This window comes from Pelodiscus sinensis, chromosome 27, assembly GCF_052426305.1.
Source record: "Pelodiscus sinensis isolate ZL-2025 chromosome 27, ASM5242630v1, whole genome shotgun sequence".
In the NCBI taxonomy this organism is placed as follows: Eukaryota; Metazoa; Chordata; order Testudines; family Trionychidae; genus Pelodiscus; species Pelodiscus sinensis.
The window spans coordinates 12,242,352-12,269,509 of NC_143078.1; the positions used below are offsets into that span (position 1 = coordinate 12,242,352).

At 53.2% G+C, this 27,158-nt stretch overlaps 2 protein-coding genes across 4 annotated transcripts in view; one reads left to right on the forward strand and one right to left on the reverse strand.

Annotated features, from left to right (window-relative positions):
- PACSIN1 (protein kinase C and casein kinase substrate in neurons 1) overlaps positions 1 to 27,158 on the forward strand; it is a 74,133-nt gene that overhangs the window by 43,010 nt on the left and 3,965 nt on the right. For 2 of the 3 annotated variants that reach the window (XM_025181009.3, XM_075909909.2), the window contains exons 2-10: positions 4,810 to 4,933; positions 6,251 to 6,407; positions 7,142 to 7,377; positions 8,770 to 8,925; positions 9,813 to 9,988; positions 10,476 to 10,596; positions 10,741 to 10,865; positions 12,084 to 12,277; positions 12,878 to 18,825. In XM_025181009.3, coding sequence (XP_025036794.3) covers positions 4,871 to 4,933; positions 6,251 to 6,407; positions 7,142 to 7,377; positions 8,770 to 8,925; positions 9,813 to 9,988; positions 10,476 to 10,596; positions 10,741 to 10,865; positions 12,084 to 12,277; positions 12,878 to 12,987 — 1,338 coding nt within the window. In that variant the 5' untranslated portion in view covers positions 4,810 to 4,870 and the 3' untranslated portion in view covers positions 12,988 to 18,825. Of the gene's footprint in view, positions 1 to 4,809; positions 4,934 to 6,250; positions 6,408 to 7,141; positions 7,378 to 8,769; positions 8,926 to 9,812; positions 9,989 to 10,475; positions 10,597 to 10,740; positions 10,866 to 12,083; positions 12,278 to 12,877; positions 18,826 to 27,158 lie in introns of those variants that run through there. The other variant, XM_075909910.2, reaches the window with a different exon arrangement.
- SPDEF (SAM pointed domain containing ETS transcription factor) overlaps positions 18,822 to 27,158 on the reverse strand; it is a 28,956-nt gene continuing 20,619 nt past the window's right edge. The window contains exons 3-6 of the mRNA XM_006115640.5: positions 24,929 to 25,126; positions 24,657 to 24,704; positions 24,081 to 24,221; positions 18,822 to 22,967 (exon numbers count right to left, since the gene is read on the reverse strand). Of these exons, the coding sequence (XP_006115702.3) occupies positions 22,789 to 22,967; positions 24,081 to 24,221; positions 24,657 to 24,704; positions 24,929 to 25,126 (566 nt within the window). The 3' untranslated portion in view covers positions 18,822 to 22,788. The remainder of the gene's footprint in view (positions 22,968 to 24,080; positions 24,222 to 24,656; positions 24,705 to 24,928; positions 25,127 to 27,158) is intronic.

Genomic DNA, 27,158 nt, shown 5'->3' on the forward strand with positions numbered 1-27,158 from the left:
GCAGCTCTGCAGTTTCTAAACGAGTAGTCAATAAAAATTCCACCGACTACTTAATTAGCTGATTAAACATAATTTAACATCCCTAGTAGAAAGTACATTTGTGTGAATATGTAATTCAATTTATACGTGGGAATGTGAGCATGCAGTTTGTGTGTGTATGTATGTTTGTATATGGTAGCGACCTGATGCTTGGATTTGTGGGTGTGTATTTGCACAGTTGCGAGTGTGGGGCTCTAAGTTAGGGAGATGTTGCTCTGTCTACCTGTTGTCCGTGTGTCTCTCTGCATTGCTGTAGGTCTTGTGCATGTGTCCACTGCTCTATGTGCTGTTTGTTACTGGGTCTATCTGTACGTGGTGTGACTTGTATGTTGCTCTTTGTGTGAGGGTGCGTTGCTGGGTGCGTACAGGCGAGGGGCATTGCTGTGTGCTTTGCGTTACTTTGAGCATGTGCATGCATATGTACGTCCCTTGGACTGCATGCGACAGAGTCATACATTTATTTATAGCCAGCCTAAACCACAGGGCAGGATTGGTAGTTCCTTGGTTATATCACTAAATCCCCTCTAGGCTCTGTTAGTTCCACTGCAGCGAGCCCTGGAACTCAGCCTCTTAACAACAAGAAGCTTAGGAGCACCAGTGTCCCTTTCGGCACAGAGGGCGGCAGCTTGCCATGGTCCCCACTGCTGCACCGGCCAACGGAAAAGCCCCCTCGACTCTTGTTCCCAAGCTGTGCATGTGTGTGAGCAGGTGATAGCACTGAGTCATAGCCCGCCTTGGTACAGAGGGAGCCTGGCCCAGCCTCGCTGCTGGCTACCTCCCCTCCCAGCTGCTGGGATCCTGCACAGCGCGCAAGGCCCTGGTCACCGTGTGGCTGGATTGCTGCAGTGCCCACATGGGGACGCACCTTGCAAGGAGCCAATGCAGCAGCCTGGGCATCAAGGCATAGGAAGCCACACTGGCTATCCGTTCCCTTCCAGTTGTTCATTTACACTCTGTGCTCAAAAAGGCATGGCCATGGGTTCCCCAGGATTCCCTTTCTCTGCTGGGCTTTCAGGGTAAGGCCGCACCACAGGAGTGGTCGTATTTGGGGAGGGCTCCTTGGTTGGAGAGTTTACTTGAGGCTTCAGGCTGCCAGCATCTAAGTTTGCTGGACTCCAGGTCAAAGTTACAAGGCCATTTGTTCCCCCGGGGGATGTGGGAAAGGGAGCTGCTGGGAGTTGCCAGGGAGATTTGTTTTTTGGACTCACACTCTTGGTCTGAAATGTGGCTTTCATGTTTTTGGTGTTTGTCCGTCGGGCTAGAGGGCACACATAAAATAGCCCAGAGTGTAGCTCTTTTCCTCCCATCGCTCACCAAGTGCTGTACAGCAGAGAACCCAGCTCCCTGTCCTTGTTTGACAGGCAGGGGAACCAAAAGCACAGAACGGGGGAGCCATTTGCCCAAGGTCAGCCATGATAAAAGTAGAATACAGCTCACCCTACCAGCACCCAGAATCTCCTGCTCTCCCCACTAGCACCCCTCCTTCCCATCCCTGGGAGCAGAACCCTTGGATCTTAAGTAACAATGCAATACCCAGCCATTCTGTCCCCCAACTCAGCCTTAGCCAGCATCAAGCTAAAGGCTGGAGACATTGGTTTGATGAATTCTAGTGCATATCCTGTTACCTATGGCTGAGTTTCCAGCGTCTTTGCAGAGTGCTTCCCGTGCCAAAGTGCTGCAGACTTGCTGTTAATAATTAACTCAGCTGGGACAGCTTGTGCTCCCTGAGGCTGGCTTCAGGAGGGGAGGGGTTACAGTCACCTGAGATAATCTCTCAGCTAGTTAGGAAGGTCAGCATACTAAGAACAAGCCAACAGGAGTTGCTGGTGTGCTCTCAAACACTCGAGCTTCAGGGTTAGGGTAGGCCAGGTATGAGAAGTCCATGAGCTCCCTCACTACTTTGGAGAGAAACAAAATACAGGACTATGTAGCACTTTAAAGACTAACAAGATGGTTTAATAGGTGATGAGCTTTCGTGGGCCAGACCCACTTCCTCAGATCAAATAGTGGAAGAAAATTGGCACAACCATATATACCAAAGGATACAATTAAAAAAATGAACACATATGAAAAGGACAAATCACATTTCAGAACAGAAGGGGGATGGGGAGGGGGAAAGGTAAATGTCTGTGAGCTAATGATATTAGAGGTGATAATTGGGGAGGCTATCTTTGTAATGGGTAAGGTAATTAGAGTCTTTGTTCAAACCTAAGCGTAAAGTGTCAAATTTGAGCATGAATGACGTTGGAGAGAGTGCAGGCAAACAACTGCCAAGCAGCAAAATTTACTACTCCACCCCCAGTTTCCTGCAGCAGGGTGGACCAGGTACAGGAGAGCTGACTGTGGGCAGGTTCACAGCCTTTCCAGTTCTGCCTTCCCCAGTGCAGATCTGTGTTCTGCAGGGCACCTGCTGGGCATTTCCCTACCAGCCCCCTAGCCAGGGCTGCCTGTCTGCTTTGTTCTGGCACCAGCTTTTCCCTCCTTTAGCCAAGCAGCAAAGGGTTAAGTGGCTGGCCGGCTCATGTGACTCTCCAGAGATGCTGGTTTTCTGAAGATCAGAAGGGATTAAATAGAAATATCAGGACCAGAATTTCCTATTGCTCAGCTCCCCCTTTCTCCCATCCTCCCTAAACACAACCCAGCCTCCTATTCCCTCCCCTCCCACCCCCAAAGTGCCACTCAGTCCAGCAGGGATATGCAGCTGGGCAGGAAGAAATCTGAGTAGGGGATGATTCTGCCGAGCAGTCCAGGGGTTAGCTCCTCCTCCTTGCCCAGAGCCTCGCCTGGGCTGTGCATGGCTCATTCGGGCTCTGCACCGGGGAAGTTGGCTAGTAAACACCATTGGAATGGAGCCGGGTACCTCTTGGGATCAAGGGTGCTGAGGGTGGCATGGGTGCAGGTTATAATGGATGCAAGGGATGAACATACCTGAGAGCTGCCAGTGGCTGAATGTACTGGAGGACAGCAGGCACCCTTTTAGGGAACGGGCATTATTTGGTGCCTGCTGAGCTATGAAGAACTGTCCTGCCACTTCCAAAACCTCTTGCTGGATTTAATGCAGTTGGGATCTGAATGCAGAAGGGAGCGGGAGGGTAGCTGCCACCAGGGGAGGTCACACTGCTAAGATGCCTCCTCCCATCCCATCCCTCTGCAGCGGTTCCTAGTACAGATACCTCCCACTGTAGAATACACTGACTTTAATAACATCGCTGAACTGCTCACGTGACCTAAGACCGTGACAGCAGCAGCGAGATGCCAAGCTAGCCAGCTCTTGCTCTCTGCATGTGACAGACTTATACACAGGGCTGCAAGGAGGCTGAGCTAGCTCTGAATTGGTGTCAAGGTCAGGGCAGAATCCTGCTTCAGGGGCTAGTGTCAGAGAAGCAAAAGAATGGATGAACGTATAGATTCCTCTCCCATGCCAAGAAAGAAGCCCCTTAGTACAGGAGTGTGGTCTAAGGGCCTGTCTGTATGACGATGCTGTACACCAGTATAATATGGAATTTGTACCAGTCCAATTTACTTCTTTTAGTTCTGTATGTAAAAGGTTATTTACTTCACAATATACACACATGCGCTATGCTAGGCTCTCGAGGAGCCTAGTGGGTATAGCACTGGACTAGGAAAACCTGGATTTTATTCCTGGCTCAGCCACTGATTGTCTGGGTGACCTTGGGCAAGTCACTTTACCATTCTGTGCCTCAGTTTCTCCATCTGTAAAATGGGGTAATGATACCGACCTTCTTAGTAAAGTGTTTTGAGATCCACTGATGAAAAATGTCATATAGGAGTTGAGTATTATTACAAGAGAAATACAACCACAATGGGATCTCTGTGGGTTACTGTAATCTAATTATTACATGATGATAATTTCACTGCAGGGGGAGCAAAATGATTCCTAGAGCGGTGTGGTTTGGAAAAGCAGAGTTGGCCTTTTCCCTCTAAATTTGTGTTTTCTGGGGAAATGGCCTTTTAAGCCAACATTTTTCCTGTGGAAAAGTTGAGTTTCACTAGAAATTTTCAGGAAAAAAAAACGAACTTTTTTACTCACAACCAAATATTTTACACCATTGGATTTGTTTAGTTTGTTTTTAAAAATTGGTGGTCAGTTTTCTTTGTTTTTTTAACTGGAAAATGTTCATGGGAATTTAAATTTTATTCCATGGGAAAGCTTGGAAGGGAAAATGTAAAATGGGCTTGACAAGCATTTGTGCAGAAAACAATATGCAGCTTTCAGACAGCGCGACTGAAATGCCTTTTGGGATTATTCGTTCTCAGTGAGTGGTGGCCGAGAAGGCATCGTGCAATGTGGCCTTTGCTAAGGAAAGAGAGCAAATGAAAAGCAGGGGACCTATGGTCAGGGTAGCCGGGAGTCAGTGTTTCCTGTAACCAGAGCACCCACAGCTAAGTTTTTGTTTCTCCTGGTGGTGCACATTAAGCACATGCCTCAGTGCACATAAAATTTATTCTTCACATGGATAGAAAAATTCCACACATGGATGGAAAAGATTAGAGGGAATAATTCTGGGGGTGCTGTTGATCAGGGTGAAGGGATTGGCAAAGCGGGGTGGGGCAGGACTGGCACAGAAGGATTCTGCAGCTTGGAGTCAAAGTGCTTTGGTAGAGCACAGAGCAGTGCAGAGAAGGGAGCACGTGGAACATTGGGCCTTTCAGCGGTGGCATCTGATAACAGGCCTGGCAGTAGCTGTGCAGAGCTGGGCTCTGAATGATGCCCTCTCCCCTGCTGACTCCTGTCCTTCCTCTGACCAGTGCATGAGGTCTGGTGCTTCCCGGAGAGTGGCTGAGCCTGTGCATTAAACCCTAAGGAAACATGTCGGGCTCCTACGACGAGTCTGCGGCGGCTGCGGAGGAAATAACCGACAGCTTCTGGGAGGTGAGTTCTTCCCAGGGCCACCTGAGGGATATCGAGCAAGCAGGGAGGAGCAACGAATTGTAGCAGATGCCTCCCCTGGTGCCTGGATGAGCACTGCTGATGGAATAGTCAGGAAAAGAACCAGAGCAATCTCTACTCACTAGGGTTCGCTCTGCACTCTTTGCTGAGCAAACTGTTGCCACTAGAGGGCGCCATTAGCCACCTCAAGCAGCCGTCTTTGCAAACCGAGATGGCAAAACTAGTATAAACGGGAAGCGCCCCCTGCTGGCTGGTCCAGCAGAGACCCTCACCTGCAGTTCCTGACCACCCCTGCAAGGGGGTGAACTCCCCATGACCCTCAGAGCCAGGCACAACATCTGGAGGGGGGGTGACATCTCGTTGGAACCCGGTCTCGTGCCCAAGGGGACGTGAGCTGTCACTGAGCATTCAGTGTCCGCTGTGTGCGTGGCTGCAGTCGCTGCGCCCTGAGGGCCCGAGCTGAAGCACTGTGTGTTCCCAGCCCCGCTGTCGTAGGTGCTCAGCAGTTCAGCATCCAGCGTCGGGCTTGGCACAGGCTGCAGGGCGGCGGGAGGGCTCCGTGACCTTGCGCGGGGGAATGAGTGATTGAGAGAATGCGGCGTTCTCGCTTTCTTTTGAACGTGACCCTCTACAAGGCAACCTTGCAGCACACGGGCCGCTCCTCTCCGCAGAGCGGCGTTTCAGTCCTCCCCCAAGTCACCCAGGCAAAGAAATCACCTGGCTTGCCCTTAATCCCACCTAGCCACTGCGTGTGGCAGCGGCCGAGGGGGGTTGCCACGTGAATTCACATCCACCAGCTTCAGCCTCTCACTCACTAATTGTAAATGACAACCTGCCCCACCCCCAGGCCTGCCAGTGAGGGCAGGGGGCGTGAAGGGGGTAACAGCGCCTGGAGCCCCAGCCCTTTCAAGTGCCCCTGGAGCACGGCACAGTGCGCTCCAGTCAACTCTAAGGGCTGGGGAGGGCATGCACCAGGCTCCAGGTGGTGCTGAGGGCTGTGCAGGAGGGTTGGCATGGCAAGCTCACTGCCCCGCCCCTTCCACCCAAGGCTACCCGGTGTGGGAATGCAGAGCTAGGACTCCCCCCAACCTGCCCAGGGGCCCAGCCTGGCTATTGGCCCCCATGCCTTCTCCACACTCCTCTCCTGAGCTAGTCACTGTAGAAATGGCTGATCTCGCCCCAAGCCCTCTTCCTTCCCGGAGAGGTTTGGCCTGGCACCGTTCCCTCCTGCCTCCAGAGCGGGCATGCCTGGGCCAGAGCCAGCTGTAGTCCCCAGCCAGCTGTCTCTCTCGCACGCAGGTGGGGAACTACAAACGGACAGTGAAGCGGATCGACGACGGGCACCGGCTCTGCAATGACCTGATGAACTGTGTCCATGAGCGGGCCAAGATCGAGAAGGCCTACGCCCAGCAGCTGACCGACTGGTCCAAGAGGTGGAGGCAGCTGATAGAGAAAGGTATTGCAGCCCTGTCTCCGTCCCCAGCCTTCCACAATGTGTGTGTGTGCAGGGGAGGGGGGGCGGAAGGGGCTGCAACATTCATCTCACCAGGGAAAAAAACCCAGAATGGCCCCCTAAGGACAGGGTTTGTGCACTTCCCCTGGGAATTGTTTACTTCTATATTTGTAGGTCCTCTAATAATTAGAAAGAGTTGGCTGGTGGTTCATGCTCCACTGCTCTCCTCTGGGTGGAATCAGAATTGAGTGTGTGGCATAGGCCCTGTACTGCTAGTGGAGATTCCCCTGTAGCTCATGTGTCAGGAGACTATGTTTTTGGAGCTGGAAGATCTCTATTCAGTCCCCACCTTACCCCCATTTCTGTGAAGTCCCACTGAGTAATGGCTGTGGGCTTCCTGCCTGGCCCCAAATTAGCATCCTATTGAGCAGGCTGTCCAGATTCATAGTATTGGTTTGTTTGGTTTTAATCCTGCCAGTCTCCCAGTCAGCACTCGGGAATAGGCCACACGGGGCATTTCACCGTTCATAAGGGGAAGCAGCATTGTCCTATGGGCTAGATCCAGGCACAGGAAAACACGACTTCTAGGGTGACTTGGCCCCTGACTTAGTGCACTTCCTTGAGTAAGTCGCCCTTGCCACATGCTGTGCCTCAGTTTCCCCAGCCATTGACAGGCGTTTTGTGGGACTCCAAGTGTTGCTATGACCGCGATTGCTTACCCCAGCCCTGTCCCACAGGCCCCCAGTATGGCAGCTTGGAGAGGGCGTGGGGAGCCGTGATGACAGAGGCGGATAAGGTGAGCGAGCTGCATCAGGACGTGAAGAGCAGCCTGCTGAACGAGGACTTTGAGAAGGTGAAGAACTGGCAGAAGGACGCCTACCACAAGCAGATCATAGGGGGCTTCAAGGAGGCCAAGGAGGCAGATGACGGCTTCCGGAAAGCGCAGAAACCCTGGGCCAAGAAAATAAAGGAGGTAGGAGATGGGACCGGGTGGAGCGGGCCTGCTCACGGAGCAGTGAACCACGGAGAGCTCAAGGAGCAAAGAGTCCACTTACTGCACCACAGGACGGCTAGGAAAAAAAGCAGAAGAGCAAACACATGCCCTGGACATGGCAGAGTTTTTCCGGGATACCTTTGGAATCCCGGAAAACCCCCGCAGTCTAAACATACCCCAAGGGTTAACAAGCCCAATTCTTTCAGTCTTCCCTCATAGGTCATGTTTTCTAGACCTTTCATCATTCTCGTTGCTTTTCTCCGGACTTTCTCCAGTTTGTCCACATCTTTCCTGAAATGTGGGGCCCAGAACTGGACACAGTACCACAGTATTCATTGGGCAGGGCAGGGGATAATGTGCCACTTTATGGCCAGAGGTACTGGTTGTACCTTGGACAGCGCCGGCCCGAGCCCTTTTGGCGCCCTGGGCCCGGGCGTGCAGTGCTGCCACAGGGCGCAGGGCACATGCACAGGCCCGCCCGTGGGGCATTGCCCCCCCCCCCCAGGATGTGCCCCCGGGGCGCACGGTGCATGCGCTGCCCAGCCTGGCCTGGCTAGCGCACGCGCTGGGCCGTGCAGGACCCCCGCAGCCATAGGGGCAAGGGCACTGCTGTCTGGTGCCATAGGGCCGGCGCTGTGGGAGCCAGGCATGCAGCTCCTGATGGCAGCTGTCAGGGACGCCGCGCACCCCTTACAGCCGCCATCAGGCGTCCCCCGTGGGTTGGCGCCCTGGGCGGCTGCCCGGCTCACCCATGCCTCCATCCGGCCCTGACCTTGCAAGCAGTGAGGAGAAAGATGCCTATCACAGAGGCACCAGTCACAGCTTGCAGGGCGGGCGGTCCCCCCTCTCCAGTGGGGTCCCAGGGCTGATGCCTGAGAGAACCAGTCATTCCTCTAGGAGCAGCAGACAGATGCCCATTTTGCCTACAGAGCTTCCCATTCAACGTCTTGTATGGCACCTGAGAGAAGGGCTGAACGTGGGAGAACGTAGTGTGGATGTTTTCTTCCACAGTAGGAAGCAGAAGCAGGATCAGGGACCGTCTCTTTGTTTGGTGTCTGTACAGGGCCTAGCACAAGCATATTCTGGCCCAGGACTCAGGCTTGGTAGGTACACCCACTACTGAGCATCTGCCCGTTCTTCTGCCACCGACCCCATAGGAACTCTGGTCCGAACACCCGTTGCACTTGGACAAAGGTGGAATGAGGCAAAATCTCCATGTGCAGGGGCAGGGAGACCCTGACACAGGCAGGATGGAAGCCCAGTTGCAGCACAGAGATGATGCGTAGGGGAAGGGATACGGGTTATGGGTAGAACATCTGTGAACATCTGTCCTGGGTGACTTCCCTCCCCGACCCTGCCCTCCGGCCACAGGTGGAGACGGCGAAGAAAGCCTACCACCTGGCGTGCAAAGAGGAGAAGCTGGCAGTGACCCGGGAAGCCAACAGCAAGACAGAGCAGTCCATTACCGCAGACCAGCAGAAGAAGCTCCAGGACAAGGTGGAAAAGTGCAAGCAAGATGTGCAAAAGGTGCGAGCTGCTGCCCCAAAGGGCAGGGGGAGGGGAATCAGAGACACACGCTGAGCTCCCTCCAGGGCCATGCTGAGGCACACGGGCAGAGCAGCTTGTCCAGCTGCCAGGGCTGGGTGGATACCTGGCTCCTGAGCAACCAAACACACTACGCTGGGTGTGGGGACCGTCAGGGCCGACTTATCCATTAGGCACAGTAGGCACAGTGCCTAGGGCCCACGATACTTTTAGGGGCCCACGAAAATGTTCTAATTTCTTTTAAAATCAAAAGGAAAAAAATGAATTTTTAGGGCCCACGAAAATCTATTACATTTTGCCTCAAACAGAAAAAAAAATGAAATGTTGACGTATTTAAAGTGATATCAAAACTAATTTTTAATATTGATATTATTAGGGTGGGAGGGGCCCACGAAGGCAAAAGTGCCTAGGGCCCTGGGGACCGTCTGGAACCCCGCTCTCTGTCTCCTCCGGGAAGCAGCCTTCCAGGTGCTACAGGCCTCTGTTGTCCTTGAAAGAGGAGCATTGGTGAAATATCCGTGTCTCCCATCTTCCCTTCCACCAAGGATCTCATCCCCTGGGCCAGCCCCACACAACTGTAGCCTGGTGCAGCAGGGCAGGGGGTGGAGTTGCAGGTGCATGCTAGGGGAGAGACGGCCAGCTCCCCTGCTGGCATAAACCTGCCTCACTCCAGTGGAGTCAGCCCCCCAGCTGGTGTCAATCCATTGATGCCAGGGCGTGCTGATTTGTCCCTGCTGGAGGTCCAGGCTCTCTGCCCTCACGAAGATGAAGATGGGTTCATCAGAAGCTGCACAGGGGAGGGCAGGGCCCAGGCCAGGTGATCTGGGAGGGCCCCGGGCTTTAACCTCCACCCTGGGTTGCCCCCGCAGGCCCAGGAGAAGTACGAGAAGGTGCTGGAGGAGCTGAACAAGTGCACCCCGCAGTACATGGAGAGCATGGAGCAGGTGTTCGAGCAGTGCCAGCAGTTCGAGGAGAAGCGGCTCATCTTCCTGAAGGAGGTGCTGTTGGACATCAAGCGGCACCTGAACCTGGCGGAGAGCAGCAGGTAACCACGCGCACGGGGGGTGCTGGGGAGGGAGGAGACCAGCCGCGTAGAGGAGTCATGGGGGTCTCCGGTGACTCCAGTAGCTGGGCTGCTCCTTTAGCCATGAGCCAGGCCCCATGGATGTGTTCAGGTACCTAGGAGAGGCTCTCAGAGGCCCCCTCAGACCCAGTCACTGTAGGAGGCCGATGGAGGGCTCAGGGTTGGATCAGTTGCTTCAGCCATGGGACCTCCTGGCAAGGCACTAGCCCATTCAGGGGGATGGCTGGATCAGTGGCCACGCCAGGTGGATGTGTGCCGGTGCCTGGCTCCCTCCTGTGGCCAGCAGGAGACGTTCCAGTTCTGAGTTCTCTCAGGAGTGGGTCCCGAGTGCGGCATAGTTCCCATGCATAGCTGCGCCCACCGCCCCTTCTCCGCCAGTCAGTGCCTGCAGGGAGCGCAGGGAGCCCCTGGGGTTCCTCACTCCCGCTTTGCTTGTGACCTACCTCAGCTACGCCAACGTCTACCGTGAGCTGGAGCAAACCATCCGCATGGCGGACGCGCAGGAGGACCTCCGGTGGTTCCGCAGCACCAGCGGCCCGGGCATGCCTATGAACTGGCCTCAGTTTGAGGTGAGGAGCCTGCGCGCCCCCTCCGGAGGTGGTTGCTGTAAATGGGGAGGAAATAGAAGGGGGGTGGGGAAGGGATATGCAGGGAGGGAGGAGGGTGAAGAGAGCCCAACAGAAGCACAGGGGCATGTTGCTTTGTGTCTCCAGGAGTGGAACTCAGACCTCACGCACACGATAACGAGGAGAGAGAAAAGTAAGAAGAACGAAGGTGTGACCCTGACCAATGCCTCTGGAGTGGGCGAGTCAGCAGCACTGGCCGGAGACCGCGGCAGGTGACAGCACCCAGGCTGCTCGAGGGGAGAGGGGAGGCCTCCGATTACTGGTCCACTGGGAGGGCTGCAGAGACAGGGTGGAACTTCGGAGAGAGGCAGACAGCAACAGCTGCTGTGCTTTGCTTAGAACCTCCTCGTGCTGCCTTGTTCCACCGTGGACAGCTCCTGGTAGGGATGTAAGAAGTCGTTTAAAAATGCAACTGCTAAAAATCTGAGCGGTTCCATGCGCTGCAGGCTCTGCAGTATGATTAACCGATAAGCGGGAGCTTATCGTTTAACGTTATTGGCTACATGCACACACACGCCCCCGTGGCTCTATGACCCGTTAGGCTGGCTCAACCTTGGGTTTCCCACTGCAGCTCTGCATTATTAGTGGACTGGGGAGCCGGCGTGCAGGCAGGCTGGCAGTCCCGGCGCATGGCTGGTCCCAGCATCAACCCCCTAGCTCGCGCCGGCTCCCCCGTCCACTAACAGTGCAGAGCTGCTGCCGGGGGGTGATGCTGGGACCCAGAGCGAGCCGGGCTTGAGCCAGCCTGCCTGCGTCCCAGCTCCCCCATCCACTAACCGGGCAGAGCTGCAGCGGGGTTGGTTCCAGACGCGGCGCAAGCTGGGACTAAGTGTTTTCACTGCTCACCCTTATCGATGGATTGTGGAGTCGACAACATTTTTGTTGACTCCACGATTGACAAATGATACGCTTCTTAACATCCCTAGAGCACAGCAAAAGGTCCCCAGGAGTGGGGCCGGCAAAGGCTACCAGCCCCACTCCCACGGAGGCTTCACCGTGGGCTCTGCAGTCGGCAGCCCCTGCCGGCTCTGCTCCCGGGGAGCCAGCGTGTAACCTACCACGGGGGGCCAGGCAGGCCCAACCACAGACAGGGGCCAGAGCAGCCTCTGCCTGTGGGAAGCTCCAGAAGGCTGGAGCAGTCCCCTGTCTGGGGTGGGAGGCCCAGCCCCTACTGGTTAACGAGAACTGGTAAGCCTCACTCGTTAAGGGTGAGGCTTGGGGTTAAATGGTTGGCCATTTACATCCCTGGTTCCTGTAGGTTGTGTTGTGACACAGCAGAGGGGACACGGTCGTGTCTCAATGCAGGAGGTTCCTTGGGAAGATACTAGGATAGATAAACATATTTATACACTTGGGCTGGGACCAAACTCTCCTGCCTCCTGCGTCTGTGCCTCTCTTCACGGCACTTTCTACCCCATTTGTGTTCCCAGCGTGAGCAGCTACGAACGCAGCCAGCCCTACGCTGCGGAGTGGTCGGATGACGAGGGCGGCAACTCCCTCAGCGCCAGCGAGGCCAACGGCGGTGCCAACCCCTTTGAGGAGGAGACGGCAGGGAAGGGAGCCCGCGTGCGGGCTCTCTATGACTATGATGGGCAGGAGCAGGATGAGCTGAGTTTCAAAGCAGGTATGGCACAGGACATGCCAGGAGTTGGCACTAGCAGTCTGCCATGGGGGCCATGAGGGGAGCTGGCACTTTGAGAGGCGGGGGCTTGCTGAGAGGTTTGTTTGAGTTTTTTTGAAAGTTTGAGTAAACTCAGTGCTCCCTCTCTGAATTATCCAAGCCCACAAATATTTACCTTGAAGATAAGGGAAGGAGAGGAAGTTTTTTGCCCCTCTTACTCAACATTTACTATGCGTGACCGGTTTTGCTCCAACTTTCCAAACACCCCTCACACATGGCCTGAGCCTGATCCTGGAACATGTCAATGGGAATCACTTTGGGAAAGTTACGCGCTAACTAGGGTGTATAGAATGGAAGTTGGGACATAACACATATCCACAGAATCTACTTTTTCAGTCTGTGTTACATGTCCCCTTCCTGTAGCTAGATAAATACCTTCGACTGCTATCAGCCTATGGAATTACTGCTTCACCTCAAGCGGTAGAGTACCGTACTGGAAATGCAAGGTTTAGTCCCCTCTAACCACCCATGATGTATGCACTGAAGCTAAGGAGCACACAGATGGATTGGCAGTGAATTCTTTATTTCTGCTTTTTGCCTCAGGCGATGAATTAACCAAATTAGGTGAAGAAGATGAACAAGGATGGTGCAAAGGGCGTCTAGACAATGGGCAACTTGGCCTTTACCCAGCCAACTACGTGGAGTCTATCTAACCTCGTGGTGTTCTCGTCATTGCGGTCAGAAAATAAACCCTCCGCCATCTTCATTTCTGTACACCAGCCAACCAGCCATCTTGCTGTCTGGTCACTCACGCTGCACCATTAGAGAGTCAAACATATTTTCCAACCAAGCTTTTATTTTTTTAAGAGCTGTCTCTAAAGAGTATTTTGCATACTGGCTTTTCTTCCTCTTCTTCTTTTAAGATAATGTGAAGCAAAAGGTCGACATTGTCTGTCCTTTTTTTTTTTTTTTTTTTTTTTTGAAGCAAAAAGCCAATACCTCAAGATCTTAAAGCCCAACCAATGAGAGCATTTCTGGAGCTTTTGATTGGTTGGTTTTTAAGGATATTGTAACCATGAGCCGCCTTCCAATTGGCTGGAACTGTTTCGAAATGCACAGCGCGTCAACTGCTGGGACTGGTCAAATTTGTCCCATTTGAACATAACCAAATTAAAATGGGAGGAAATGGAGTTCAACCCCTTTTATGGATAGATTTTTATACTCACTTCCCCCCACTTCCTCCTTGTTCATTGTCTCTCCTTCCTTGGGGGAAAGTAAAGGGAAAATATCTCCTTATGTGTTCCTTGCCTTCTCCCATTCATTCCAAACCACATCCATGTACACCTCCCCTCCCTCTGGATACCCCGGAGTCTTAAGTTGGGCCAGGATAAAGGCTTAGTGATGTCTTGCAAGCAGGAATGGCTGCCCGTAAATTGAAGGGGAAATTTCCTCACACCAGTGAGAGCTTTGAGGACCTTCCACTTTTGGTCTTCCTCCTCCAATCAGACATCACCATGGTCTGGTCTCCCACTGTCGTTCTGGACTCTGCGAAGGCTTCGTTCCACTGCTCTTCTGTGACGTGACATCACTTCCTCAATCCCGGTTCCCAGCAAGGCTGTACAAGTTCTCCATTCTGAGACAGGAATGCCTCTGTGTGTGACAGTACCTGGGCTCGCTGGGGCACAGGCAGGCATGGGCCTGGAACAATAACGTGGACTCCTGCTCTCTCTTTGTGGATGTTTGCTACACTGTAGGTCTGTGAAAGCTAATGGAGGCCTGCACTCTGGGTAGGAGCGAACCAGGCTTGAAATGCATCACCCCTTGTATTAGAGTCTTTGGAGTTTTTGTCTCACTTCTTCACCGCTGTTGGAAACCTCTTCGTAGCAGCAACAGGAGCTGGGACTACTCAGAGATGAATCTTGGGGCCTGGATGAGGATTTCCTTCCTGGGAAAGAAGTCTCACCAGGGACCATCATGGGAACTATTTTTCTGCCACCAAACTAAGCCAGGAGCAGACTTTACTGTCCAGTTCTTTGCCCTGGAGACCAGATTTATGTTTAATCCAACCCGAAGTGAATGGATGTAGGAGATTCCTTTTACACATGCAGGTTCTTACCCCCAGCCACCTGCTGGGTGGTGCAGGAGGCATGGAGAGGAGGGTCCTGCCATGCTGACTGGGTGCATAATGAGGAAGGTGCTCTGCACCACTGCCCTGCCTAGGACCCCGGGGGAAGAATCCCAGGCGAGACGGGTTCAATAGACGATGCCTGCACTGGCGTTGGACAGGAGAAGACCCCTCCCTTAGGTGGGGGTAACAAGGCTAAGAAGAACTTAGCTGGACAGCTTTGCACACCTGGCATGGGGGTGTGGAGGGAGAACGTGGGACTGGATCGGTGCGCGTGGAATGGATTCTGAGCCTAAAGGCAGGGGTGTAGGAACCGAAGAACAAATACCACATGGAAGAGAACGGCAAAGCTAAAACACCAGGGTCTCCTCACTGACCATGAAAGCTGCTGGGGATTGGTTTTTACTCTGCTCCATGGAGGGAAGGGTCCAGTACAGCGCTGTAGCCCTTGCGGAAGGAGCTGACCCTGCTAAGCCCAGCACGCCTATCGGTAACTGTGCTCGGGGAAAGCCCTGTGGCTTCTTCCATCGGGGCAGTTCCACAAAGGCAGCATCCCACGACTATGAAGCAACAATCCCTTTGTCAAATGCTACATCTCAGCTCTTTAACCCTCCGCACGCCATGATAGCAAAGCATGGACCATGGAAGAAAGGGACACGTGCTTCCGCTTTACTCAAATGCAGCCTTGCATCCCATGGCAAACAGTCCTCCTTAGAGCATCTCCCTTTGAAGGTTTGATCAGAGACAAGCAGGTAGGAGCTGTTCAAAGGGTCAAGAGTCCCCTGAGAGAAAAGAATGGCCATTCCTCAGCGGCTTTGGCCTTCAGACTGAGATAACACCAACAACCCTCGTCCACGGGAGAGGAGACGAGAAGATTAAACCACACAGCTGCTCACGTTGTCATGACCGCCTGTTGCATTAGAGATGAACCTGAACCTAAAACCCTCTATCCAAACAGTGCAGATGTTTAGGTCTCGGCTCCATCTGTGTTTGCTATTTGATAGCCCTGGCATGGGCCTACCAGCAAATCCCCACAGGGAGGAACAGCTTCTCTGAGGAACAGCATTACCCCACCCAGGAGAGAAGCAAGCAAAAGCAAGCCTGGTTATCACAGCTGCTTCCTCCTGTCGGCGATGAAGTTGGGTCACCTGTTATCTCACCACATTTGTCCTTTCCCAATCCCTGGGCATGCCGTAGACAGGTTCCATCATCGCTGAATGCAAAGAAGAGCAATTCAGGAGATTCCGAGCCAGACGCATCGTCTCCCGCCTCTTCAGGACAAAACTATATGGGCTGGTAGAAGCCTCCCATGCCCCTACAGGCCTTTCATGCATCGCAGCTGAGTTTACCCTTTTCCAGCAGCCTCCTTTCAGCATCTAGCTACGTTCCTCCACAAAGAGCCTCCATCGAGACCGGCTTGGATCTTGGAGGTGCAGCGAAATGACAGAACATTATATATAGCAGATTCAAATGCCATATGGACCACTGGGGCATATGGAGAACAGGCTATCTGCCATTCCTCACCCCCACCCCTTGAGCAGTTCGTAAGAAAATACCCCCCCCACACACACACACCACCGATTTTTCCACAGGATGCCACCAATCATCCCTTTATTTATTTTCATGCCATACCCCCATCGTTTTCAAATTCATCATCCACCTCCCCTCCACCTCCTCCTCAATCTGTTTAGTTCATGAATTATTGACTCCAGTGACAAGTGTTCTTCCCGCCCAAATACATGTGCTGCATATGGGATAATATAGACAAGACCTCTCCAACCTTCAGCTCTGTTTCTTCCATTAGTAGAAAACGAAAAAGTAAAGGAAATGCTGTCGTCTCAGCACTGCCCCTGTTTTTTGTACATTGATTGTGTAATTTAAAAGAAATATATATATATATATCTTGTGATTGTATTACTGTGGATACAACAAAAAGAGTAACTGAGCTATGTAAATGTGATATGGATTTTAATCCTCCTTTGATTCTTGTGCTCAAATATCTCCCGGTGTAGATGTAGCTGTCACCGTTACAAGAGGAGCCTTAAGTTTGGGTTTGGTTAGTAGCAGGCAGTGGGCGTGGGGGAGTAAGAGAAGGGATATTTCTGAATCCCCAGCATGGCGGGGGTGGGGGAACTTGGTTCTCTGCTTGCTTCCAACATCCTGCACGGCAAGTTTGAGGCCTTCCTGTTGCCCACCATTGGCCTCTCACTCATTGCACGCTGAGCTATGGCTGCACCTGATGGAGGCGCGACCCAGGCTGAGCAGGCCCTGTTGTCAGGGGCGGCCCGTGAACCTAGGCAAACTAGGCAGTTGCCGCCGGCCCGGGCGCCCGATGATGACGTCACGGGGCACCCGGGTGCCCCGTGATTACATCATGACCATTGACGGCCGTGCAGGCGGGGGCGCCGATCGCACCTTCCAACTAGGGCGCCAGCTGCCGCAGCCGGTCTCAGGCCGCTCCTGCCTGTTGTGCTCATCCAGAGAAGGTTGGGGGCGGGGAGGCCTGGTTTTCAGCCCTCTTGAGCGTTTGCTGGCTTCATTTGGAGGTGCAGGTGCTCAGACGCTGTGGCCGCCAGGACTTGGGTGTTCTGAACACACATTCCTACCAGGCGAAGCCCATTGCAGGTGCAGGCTTGAGGTTAGATGGGAGACAGGAGGAACAGGCCCTTTGTAGCCAAGACCAGCTCTTCCCTTTCCTTGTGGGAGCTGGGCCACGATGTCCACGGTGGTTCCTTTATTGGTGGAGAGGAGGGATTGGATTCCAATCCCCAATGCTGCCTCTAGGGCTTCGCTCCAAAGTCCAATCCAAAGCCAGGAGTTGGAGGCGGGGAGGGAGGATTCTAAATTTTTGCTGTCAGGACAAAGCCAAGCTCCTCATAAGATTCAGATTCTCCTCTGATCGACCGGGCTTGCGAGTTTGCCTGCGGTCATGCAGGACCCAAGCCTCGTTCCAATTCACCCCAAGCCTGAACGGGCGGGGGACACCCACTCCCCATAACTGACCCTCTGGGCCCATCTTGCCTACTGCTGTTCAGTTCAGCAGGTCCTCTCCCGGGCTCCAGCACCAGGTCAGAGGAGCTTGGGCTGCCAGGAGAGGGCTTCTTAGGCTTTGTTTTGTTTTTGCTGAGCTCAGCACGTCTCTAGCGCAGTGACTCTGGGCACCAGTCCAGGTGGAACAGAGGAAATAACACGTAGGTCCAGGGGGTGAGAGTTTTCACTGCGGATAAAGCGACGTGAGCTGGCAGCGTCCTGCACGGAAGGCATGGGAACTGACCTCTGCTTTAGGGCGCTGGGGATGGGACACGCGGAACAGCGTAAGGTGCAAAGGGGAAATCGCTTCCGTAACTCCAGGGAAGCCAGCAGGGTCATATCCCAAGGGGAATTTGCTCCCATTCACTTTAAACAAACAAGTAACCCCGCCTCCCAAGTCAGCTATCCTTGGTGGGGATTAAGTGCAATGGGCAGCCACCAGAGGTGGCCACTTCTCTCAGTAAAGGGCCTTTGCAGGAGAGTTTCCCCCAGACGCCAAGACTCCCTAAGGAGCAAGCAAGACCCCAAGCAAACACCAGGCTGCAACTCGAAGTAAGAGCCTAGCCCTGTGAGATCCTGAGCAGGCTGCATTCAGACTGTGCTCAGCTGGAGTGTAAGGAGCCCTGTCCGATAGCTCCCTGAGCTGTTATCCAGTAGGGCTGAGCTGAGTCACTTGTCGGCCAGACTCTCAGGCCCCATTTAAGACTATTTAACCTGGCAGATGGAGCAAGTCCGCTGCTCCCTCCCTTGACTGCTCCATGAGAGGTGTTAGCTCCTAAATCCGTTGCCTTCTCCGTGGCTGGCCTCATAACCACTGACCACAGGCTACCACTGAGGCTTGGCAGCAGCTGTGCAACAGGCATGCAAACACATCCCGACCTAGGAGAGTCATTCCACATGTAGTCCTGGGATGGGAAGAGCTGCAAGGCAAAGCTTTTAGCCTGGCAAAAGAATGTCGCAAGCGCCGCTCCCCCTCCCCTCCCTCCTTTCCCCACCAGACCAAACCACCAGCAGAAAATAGCAGGGTTAAAAGAAGGCAAATCTCTCCTATCAGGCTTTACAATGGGAGGCTGCCCCTTTATGGCCAGGGGAACTTCAAGGGCTCAAATGGAAGGGACCAGAGGCTGAGATAATGCCATTAACTGTCTGTATGGCTCCGGATGCATCGCGAGGGAGACAACAGAAATGGGGGTGATATCTTTGCTTAACGTTTCCCATTAGTGCCGTGGCGGTTGGGGGAGGGGCACTCTTGAGGCTGTAATTAACAGTGTTACTGTGAGCAAAGCTACATCCTATGAGAAGGAGAGTGTGTATCTGGCTGCTCTTCTTCCATAAAGGGAAAAAATAGACAATACTTAAAAATACAGTAATAAAGCAAAAGGATTATTTTATTCAGGCACAGCGTGTTTTGCATTGTTATTGGGGGTGCTTAGCATCACTGGGTCCTCTGGGGATGGTATCATAGTCCGCGGGGCAGGAGCTCTGAGTGTGCAAAGGGGGCACCTAGGCTTGAGTGCACGTTTTCACACCCAGCTTCGTACAATAAGGGGAAGGGGCGGGGGAAAGCATAGGAGGATCTAGGGGGCCAAGATTTTCCACAAGGGCATGTGGTTATGGAGAACTCGGGGGGACGAGGCAAGTCCAGGAGTAGTTCCTAGGGAAGGGACTAACGACAGCACAGTGGTTGCCAGGCTGGGGGTGGCAGAAAGGGAGGCTTTGTTCCTCCTTCATATGACATTGCTGTAGCAAAAATCAAGATGGACAGCCGCCACTGTTCCCTATGCTTAGCGTTTATTACCGCTACCCCACCGCGTTTGTGCACACACACTTGAGCACAAACACATGTGCATGTTCCCTGCACACTCCTAGGTGTGCAGACACTTTCTCCTCCACAGAGACAAGGACACACCTTTTCTACTGCAACCTGAAAGAAAACCCCAGAACAGAATAAACAGTTGTTCATTGTAATAGAGAGGAGGTTATTGGACAGATCCTTGGTTGAGGGGAGGGGGTCTATTAGCCACATGGTTCACATCAATTTTTCCCCTCTTCATTACACAAAATACATAATCAGGAAGCACAAATTTCACTGTTTTTTCAGAAGACACGAAGCTATTCCCATCCGCCCTTCCGACAAGGCATCAGACCCCCAAGGCAATGAAACATCTGTGGGGAAGCTAAAAAGCATTTTAGCTCCTACTCTGACATGTAAACAATACAAAATAATGAGAAAGAAATACAAAGGCAGCAGCTGACACAGGCAGCTCTTTTAAATTAAAAACACATATATCTATATTTTTTCCATCTCTTCCAAAGGCTTTCACAGCTATCCTTATCCCTTGTCTCAACTCTTCATTTGAACCTGAATCACAGCTGCTCTTCAGCCAAAAGAAAACAACTAAAAACGTATAATATAAAAGATCAACATTACCAGGTTAGCTTGGCCTGTTATGAAACGTTCAGTTAAACAACCCTCTACCCTCTGTCCAAGTTCTATTTTATCATCATGTGAACGTCTGTTGATTTGTTTCCTGGGGGAGTAAACGACGGAGGAGTCAAGAATAAAATCCCTTTAAAAACAGGTACAATAGCAAGGCAGTCAAGGAAGCCCTACGCAGTAGCAGGTAGGCAGTGAATTGAGTGGGTTTCTGTCCATATGAACCACCATCCCCACTGGATCGCAGTTGGCAGTCTGAGCAGAAAGGTTAAAGGGATCCTGCCCCATCTGACCCTGTGCTGGCTATCTCGGGGGTGAAGGCTGGGGACTTTGAAATCTGAATCCAAGATCTGCAGCTTGAGCCCTGGTTGGCTGGAGAGTGAGTTCTTCTGTTAATGCTAGAAGAACTGCCAGGTCAGGACAGAAGCTGGAAAATGGGGGTAGGAAAATTTGCTTCCTTAGTACCTTGGCTATGGTGTCAGTCCTCCGGATTTCTGCTCCAGCCACTTCCAACGCTCTTAATCACCGGTAGAATTAAGGAGGCAGAATACAGCCATACTGTAAACCAAGCTGAACATCTGGTCCCCGAGAGCCAACCCAGCTGTCGTGCGACCTTCTACCCACCTTAGAAACCACTGCTAGAGCACTCTGTGCTCCCAAAGCAGTCTGCCTCCGCCTCCCTACTTTGCTTGCCTAAGACAGGCAGCAGATTTCTCACCAACAGGATGGGGTGTCACTGTGAAATTAACCAGCACACCTGGGGCATCAACACCTCACATTGTGGGGAGGTAGGGAAACCTGCTTAGTGGCTTTTATTTTGCCCTCAGTGGCAAAGAGATAAGAGCCACACAGAAGAGGTGCAAGAGACACTGGTCCCACTTGGTTTGCAATCTGCTTCTGCTTAGGAGATTGGCCAGTGCAGAGGAGCAAGGCACAGCCAGGTACTACGCAGCCTACCACTCCAGGCTTCCCAGAAGAGCTTTTCGGTGTTACCCTGCTGCTCAGCCAGATGGCTTTCTCATGCATCCAAGTACCAGGCTGTCCCAATGTTGGGTCAGCGTGAGCCCTGGCAGGAGATTGCTGTGTATGATCCTATTGTCTTTCCTTTCAAATGTACCTTGCTCACATCCTGCGCATGGGTGACTTTGTCCTTTCACACACAATGCCCGAAAATGGTCACCACAGCCATCCAAGTGTGCCCCAGAAACTGGCTAGCTCAGTCACTTTGGAGCTGAGTCGCGTGTCAGGGGTTTGACCCCGTTAGGCAAGCCCCGAGTGAGAGCCCTCCCCCCGGAATCTGCCACGTTCCTCTACGGTTTACAACTGGTGCTGCTCTTGCCAGGGGCTACAGGAGATGAGCAGAGGTGGGGAGTAGCAGAATTTGACTCCAAAAAATACTTGTGCCTGACTCTGATCTCACACCAGGGCAAATCCAGAGTAAACCAGCAGAAGCTCAGAGAATTAATCCCAGTTCATACTCACACAATTAAGCTCTGAGGTGTTAAATTAAGGCTAAAGAATCAGGCACTCAGAAAAAGGAAAACTGCCCGCCGCATGCGTCAGAGGGTCAGTCGGACACGACGAGCGTAGCTAAGCGATCTTCCAGAGAGAGCAAGGCAGGCGCTTCAGAACGGCTGCTTGGTAAGGAAGAGACACAGGATGATTAAGAGGTTCACCAGCTGCTACCCAACATCACACACTACTGGACAATTCCAGCCCTGCCTCGCGATGCCCCACCTTCTTCTCACTGTCCTTTACCCCCCAGCACTGCTGCTCTCCGCCCTTCCATGCGCCACCCTACAAGGCTGGGGAGTTGCTAAACTGACCACGTGCACCTAGGAAGCGTCGGCAGGTGGGCAGGAGAAATTGCCTTAGTAACAGGCACTTTCTGGCTATCATTCTATGCTGAAAGATGTGGCACCACCAGTTAACGACTGGACCACCCAGCTGGTAGTCTAGCTCAGAGAGGGAGGTACTTACGCTAAAAGGTTACCACTTTAAGGTTAGGGGACAGGTGAGGGAGTTGTCCCTCTAAAGAAAGGCTCCAGACTGGCTGAGGAAGGGGATATTTCAGGACAACTGAAAAAGGATCGACAAAGAGAAGCTGAGTCTGATCTTCACTAGATGCTGTGTGGGGTTGGGGGCCGGGGAGTGTCTCTTATCAACCTCCAAGGCCCAAGCCAGCCTCTCACTGATGGGCGTCAGGAAGAAACTCCCTCTGGGAGCAAGTTGCCCATCCCTGCAGGAGTATCTGCACCAGTCACTAAAATGGGTGTGGCCAGCCATTGTCAAACATAGGGACCAGCTCGGATACGGTACGGCAACTCCTGTGTTTCCACAGTAAGGGACTTGCGGGCAGGACTCCTGGGTTCTCCACTCAGCTGCTTTGCTATATATCCTCCCACAGGCCATAAACCTCCGCCGAGTGGCATCTGGCTCGGTGCCTCTCTTCAAGCCAAAGATTCAAAACTCTAGGGGGGTGGGGCAATTAACTCCATGCACAACAGCGAGATGCCACGGCTACAGGTTCAACGTTGCTTTCAGGCAGCGTCCCCTCCACCCCTCCCCAATTTGCGTGCCTCCCAGAGTCTCCTCACACCGCTGCTTTAGCAGGAGAAGGGGGCTGTTGGCACAAATTCACTGACCCCCAGAATTAAATGCATACACTCCATTCCACAGGCAGTCCATTGCTAGGTGAGGGCTCTTCCCCCCTCACATGCACCTGCAGCCTGAGGGAGGCTGGAAGCTCTGAAGTTCACATCTGGCAAGTCTGATGCATTTCCAGCCTCTTGCACAACCCGAGGCTTCATCTTTATTATCAAAGGCGGATATATGTTTGGGAGAGGGTGGGGGGTGCTGTGGTTACAGGGAACCCCCCATCCCACCAGCAGGTCAGTCAGTTCGCCTGCTCCTGCCCCCTTCTCAGACGGGGTGTACAAACTGGTAGACCAGGCGCTGGGAGATGTCAGGCTTGCGGATGATCCCTTTCTTGTAATACTGCCGGATGGAGCGACTCAGCTTGTCATAGTTCATGGCCGGCCGGTTCTTCCGGATTCCCCATAAACGCGCCACCTGGGCAGAGTCCTCGATCTTAAATATGCCTGAGAGCAGAAGATGGGGAGAAAAAGGAGGCAATAATATAGGATGGGGGGTGAGGTGCTAGAGCAGTGTTTCTTAAACTTTTTAAGATGCAGCAACACCGAACAATATTTTTTTTTTTTTAAATGAGGAACACCAAGGACTTTTTGTTGAGCAAAAAAAAAAAAAAAAAAAAAGAGAGAGAGAGAGAGTCAGGGGAAAGTTCTTGAGGGGGGGGGGAAAAGTCACCTGTCCCTTTAAGGGCAGCCATTTTGAACTCTGTTGTTCTCCGCAGCACATCTCTGGCTGCCTCGCGGCACACCAGTGTACTACAGGACACTGTTTAAGAAACACTGCGCTAGAGCAGTGGAGAGGCAGCATAGTCTAGTGGGCAGAGTGCAGGACTAGGATTCCGGAGTCACTGCCCTGCTGGGGGGATGTGGACAAGCGACTCCCACTCTCTGTGTGGCTGTTTCCCTTTTCACCCGTCAGCAGCCTTGTAAAGTCTGGGGGCAGGGACCCTGTGGGTACGCCTACTCAGGTAGCAAGGTCCAAGCCCGGCTCAGCAAACTCAGGCTCATGCAGTTTGCTCTAAGAACATCAGTGAAGATGTTCAGCCTTGGCTCGGAAGCTAGGGGCGGGAGGGTGTCAGAGCCTAGGCCACAAACTCTACACAGCTGCATGTCTACTGGACCGTGAGCCTGTCAGGCACTGGGCAGACATGCCCAAGACAGGCAGAGTCGAGCACGCTCGGGCTTTGATCTGGGCACTACAGGAAGCAGGAGCCCACCGGAAGGTCCACCAGGAAGGGAGTTGAGCACATGGAGCTTTGGTTCCCACAAACTCACGAAGGGAGAGAGTTTGGGGAAAGAGAACAGGGAGACACCCAGGCGTAGGGCCTGATTCTGATCTCTCTGACAGCCACGGAACCCAGGAGCGACTGGGCTCAATTTTCTGGCTGCAAAGAGCCGGTCAGAAAGTCCGGCCCTGTGTCTTGACGGCTAACGAGAGTGGAATCTGGCCCAGAGGGTGTTGCGAGGGAGTGTCTGCCTGGGTGACGACCTGCGGGGGCTCCCGGAAATTACTCCGTAGAGAGAAGAGCAGCTTTGAGTCTCCCAGGAGTCAGTGGCCCCCACCTTTCTCCTTATTGAGCCAGCGAATGAACCGTCCGTAATGGTGAGGCTTCAGCAAAAGCTCTTTGAGGAACTGCCACAGGTGGATGGGCTGGCCTGAGCAGGAGGAGTCCACCTCACTATCGGTCCAGCTCTCGTCACTGCCTGCAGCAGGAAGGAATCACATGCCAGAGGAGTGAATGACTCTGGTAACTGGGAACAGAGGGTCATGAGGGGCCAAAAGTAGCCTGCAACTTGGGGATCTCAGGTGCAGTTTCCTGCTCCGACACAGATTTCCCAAACTGATCTTGGGCAAGTCACTTAACTTCCCTCTGTCTTGGTTCCCCATCTGTAACCTAGGGAGAATAGCCCTGTCCTGCCATCTAGGAGTGTTGTAAAGCCTGAGACTGTCAGCTCTTTGGGATAGGGACCATCTTGCTGTTCTTTCCTCTGTACAGCACCTAGCACATCAAGGTGCCGGTACACAGCTGGGACTCCTGAGTGCTACAGTATTAGTAAATTAACCATCATAAATACACTGACTCTCCTGCTGCACCCCCTAGTCCTCCTCACTTCTCCTTGGCAAAAGTGGGAACTCACCACAGTAGCGCACTTCTCCAGGCGCAGCCTTCTCCTTCATCCAGGCAGCTGGAAGGGAAGCCCAAGTAGTGTCAGAGAGGGGCATCATGCCAGGGGAGCAGAATCCACCCGCTACAGGGTGCGCCATTCACAAACAGGGGCCAGAGGTAACACAGAAGAGAGGCAATTGGCCGGGGAAGTGTCAATGGGTCATGGCTCATTCAGCATCAGCCCCCAAGCTTTTGAATGAAGGGAACTTTGCCGCGCTCGCCCCACCTCCTCCAGCTCCGCACCTGATTTCCAGATGTCCAGGTGGGCATGCAGTACATCCCCGCACACCAGGGAGCGCTGACGGAACTGCTCCTCCGACATGGCGCACAGATCCTTCCCGGACAGGTCCTGGAAAGATTTCCCGATCTGGGGCAGCCGGTACTGGTGCTCGGTCCATAAGATCCACTTCTGGACGTTTCCTGGACTCCAGTCTGCCGGATCTGTGGACGAGAAATAGCAAATGACCACCAAGGTCATTTCCCCTGTAGCCCCGCCATCCCTCGCCCATCACCGTCCGCTCCAAAGCAGAGCCAACGAGGTGCTGCCTGTAGGGTCCCTACCTCGCTGCTGGGTTTGGCTGGTCAGAGAGGACGCACTCAGGGCACGTTCTACCACTGCAGCAAGACGGCCACAGTTCGGCCCTGCTCTTGCTCCCTCCCTCCCCGAAGTCAGTGGGAAAATGCCCATTGACTCAGACAGGAGCCAGCTCCGGCTCCTCTAAGATCAGACTGCTCATTCTGGTTCACACTCCATCCCATCCCCACTGGGGCCAGCTGGCTGAAACCTTGCTGCAGGCGTTGGCAAGTCCAAAGCACTTCCACTGATCTCTCCGGCCACTGCTTTAAAGACACGTGCCGGATGATTTTCGAGAGGGGTACAATTGAACCACATCCGGGGGTGGGGCCATCCTTCCCTGCCTCAGCACTATTCCCTGGCAGTCCCCCCATAGTACATGCTTTAAGGTTTCACTGTCACACCCCTGCAGCCCAATCCTGGCAGTTTTATCATTGACATCAACAAAAGCAGGCTCTGTACCCCCCCCCCTCGCCCCCGGACTCACCACAGAGGACAGCTGCTAGACACTCAACATTCCACCACCAGCTCTTCCCTGAGCGGGAAATTAGCCAGGAAGAAAAAACAACCCATCCGGCTGCTCCCTTTCCCACCTCCCATCCACTTGCTTAGCACACAAGACTTCAGAGACTCTTTTCTCCCTTGGGGAAGAGATTCCCCCTGCAGCCTGGTGAAATATATTTCCCACGGTCATTGACAGGGGAGATGGGGAAAAACTGTTAGTCCCTATAAATCCAGTTGCCCCCGTCTCTGGGGAGACCAGAATATTCGGCGTGTCTTAGGGGAAGGCTGGGGGAGTAGAAGACTGATGTAGGCAACGTTGCGCCATGTCTACACTGTAGCTACTACAGCGGCACAGCTGCAGCACTGCAGCATCGACACTTCTTACAGCGACAAAAGGGTTGTTTGTTGTTGATGTAGATCAGTGTTTCTCAACCTTTTTTTTTTATAAAGTACCCCTTTTTCAAAAAAAATACGTAAGTACCCCCAGTACCTACAGTTTTCAGAAATACAAACTATTTTTCTACCATTACAACACATTTGTTTAAACAACTTCATCGTAGCCGGGCGGGCGATGAAATTTGTGGGTGTAAAAAGTATAAACACAAGAAAGCGCTGTAGAATTTAAAACATTCATTCAGTTTTCTCCAAATGTCAGTTGTGTCCAGACTCCTCTCGAGTACCCCTAAGGCCACTCACACCACTGGTCGAGAAACACTGATGTAGATAATCCACCTTTCTATTGGTCGACAGAAGAATGCTAGCACCCCTATACTGGGGGTTAAGTTGATCTACTGACAGTGCTCAGGGCATGACATTTCTCATAGCCTTGAGGGTTGTAGCTAGGCCAGGGGTGGGCGAGATATGGTTGGCGGGCTGGATCTGGCCTGCCAAGCCATCTGATCTGGCCTGCAGCCCGGCCTGCCGCACCCCCATCCTCAGGCCAGTCGGGGGCTTGGAGGTGGGGGAGTGCGTGAAGTCCCCTCCCCTCACCAGAGCTGGTGGTTCCCTCTAGGCACGGTGCACCCCTGGCAGAATGGGGTGGGGGCGAGAGACTTTGCACACTCCCCCGCCCCCAGGCCAATCGGCACCTGGGAGTGGTGTGCACGCAAAGTCTCCTCTCCCCCTACCAGGGGCGCGTGCACCAGAGGTTCGAAACAGCCGGCAGGTCCCTCTGGGTGCTGCACGCCCCTGGCATGGTGAGGGCAGAGGCCGAGAGATTTTGTGCGCTCCCCCACACCTCAGGGAAGCTTGCAAAGTCTCCTCTCCCCAGCTGCACACGGTGCCTAGAAGGAACCGCCCCTTCTGCCTCATGCCCCGCCCCTTCTGGGGGCAGAACCACTACCAAAATTGGTGAAGTGCCCCCCCTACAAAAATTATTGCCCACCTCTGAGCTAG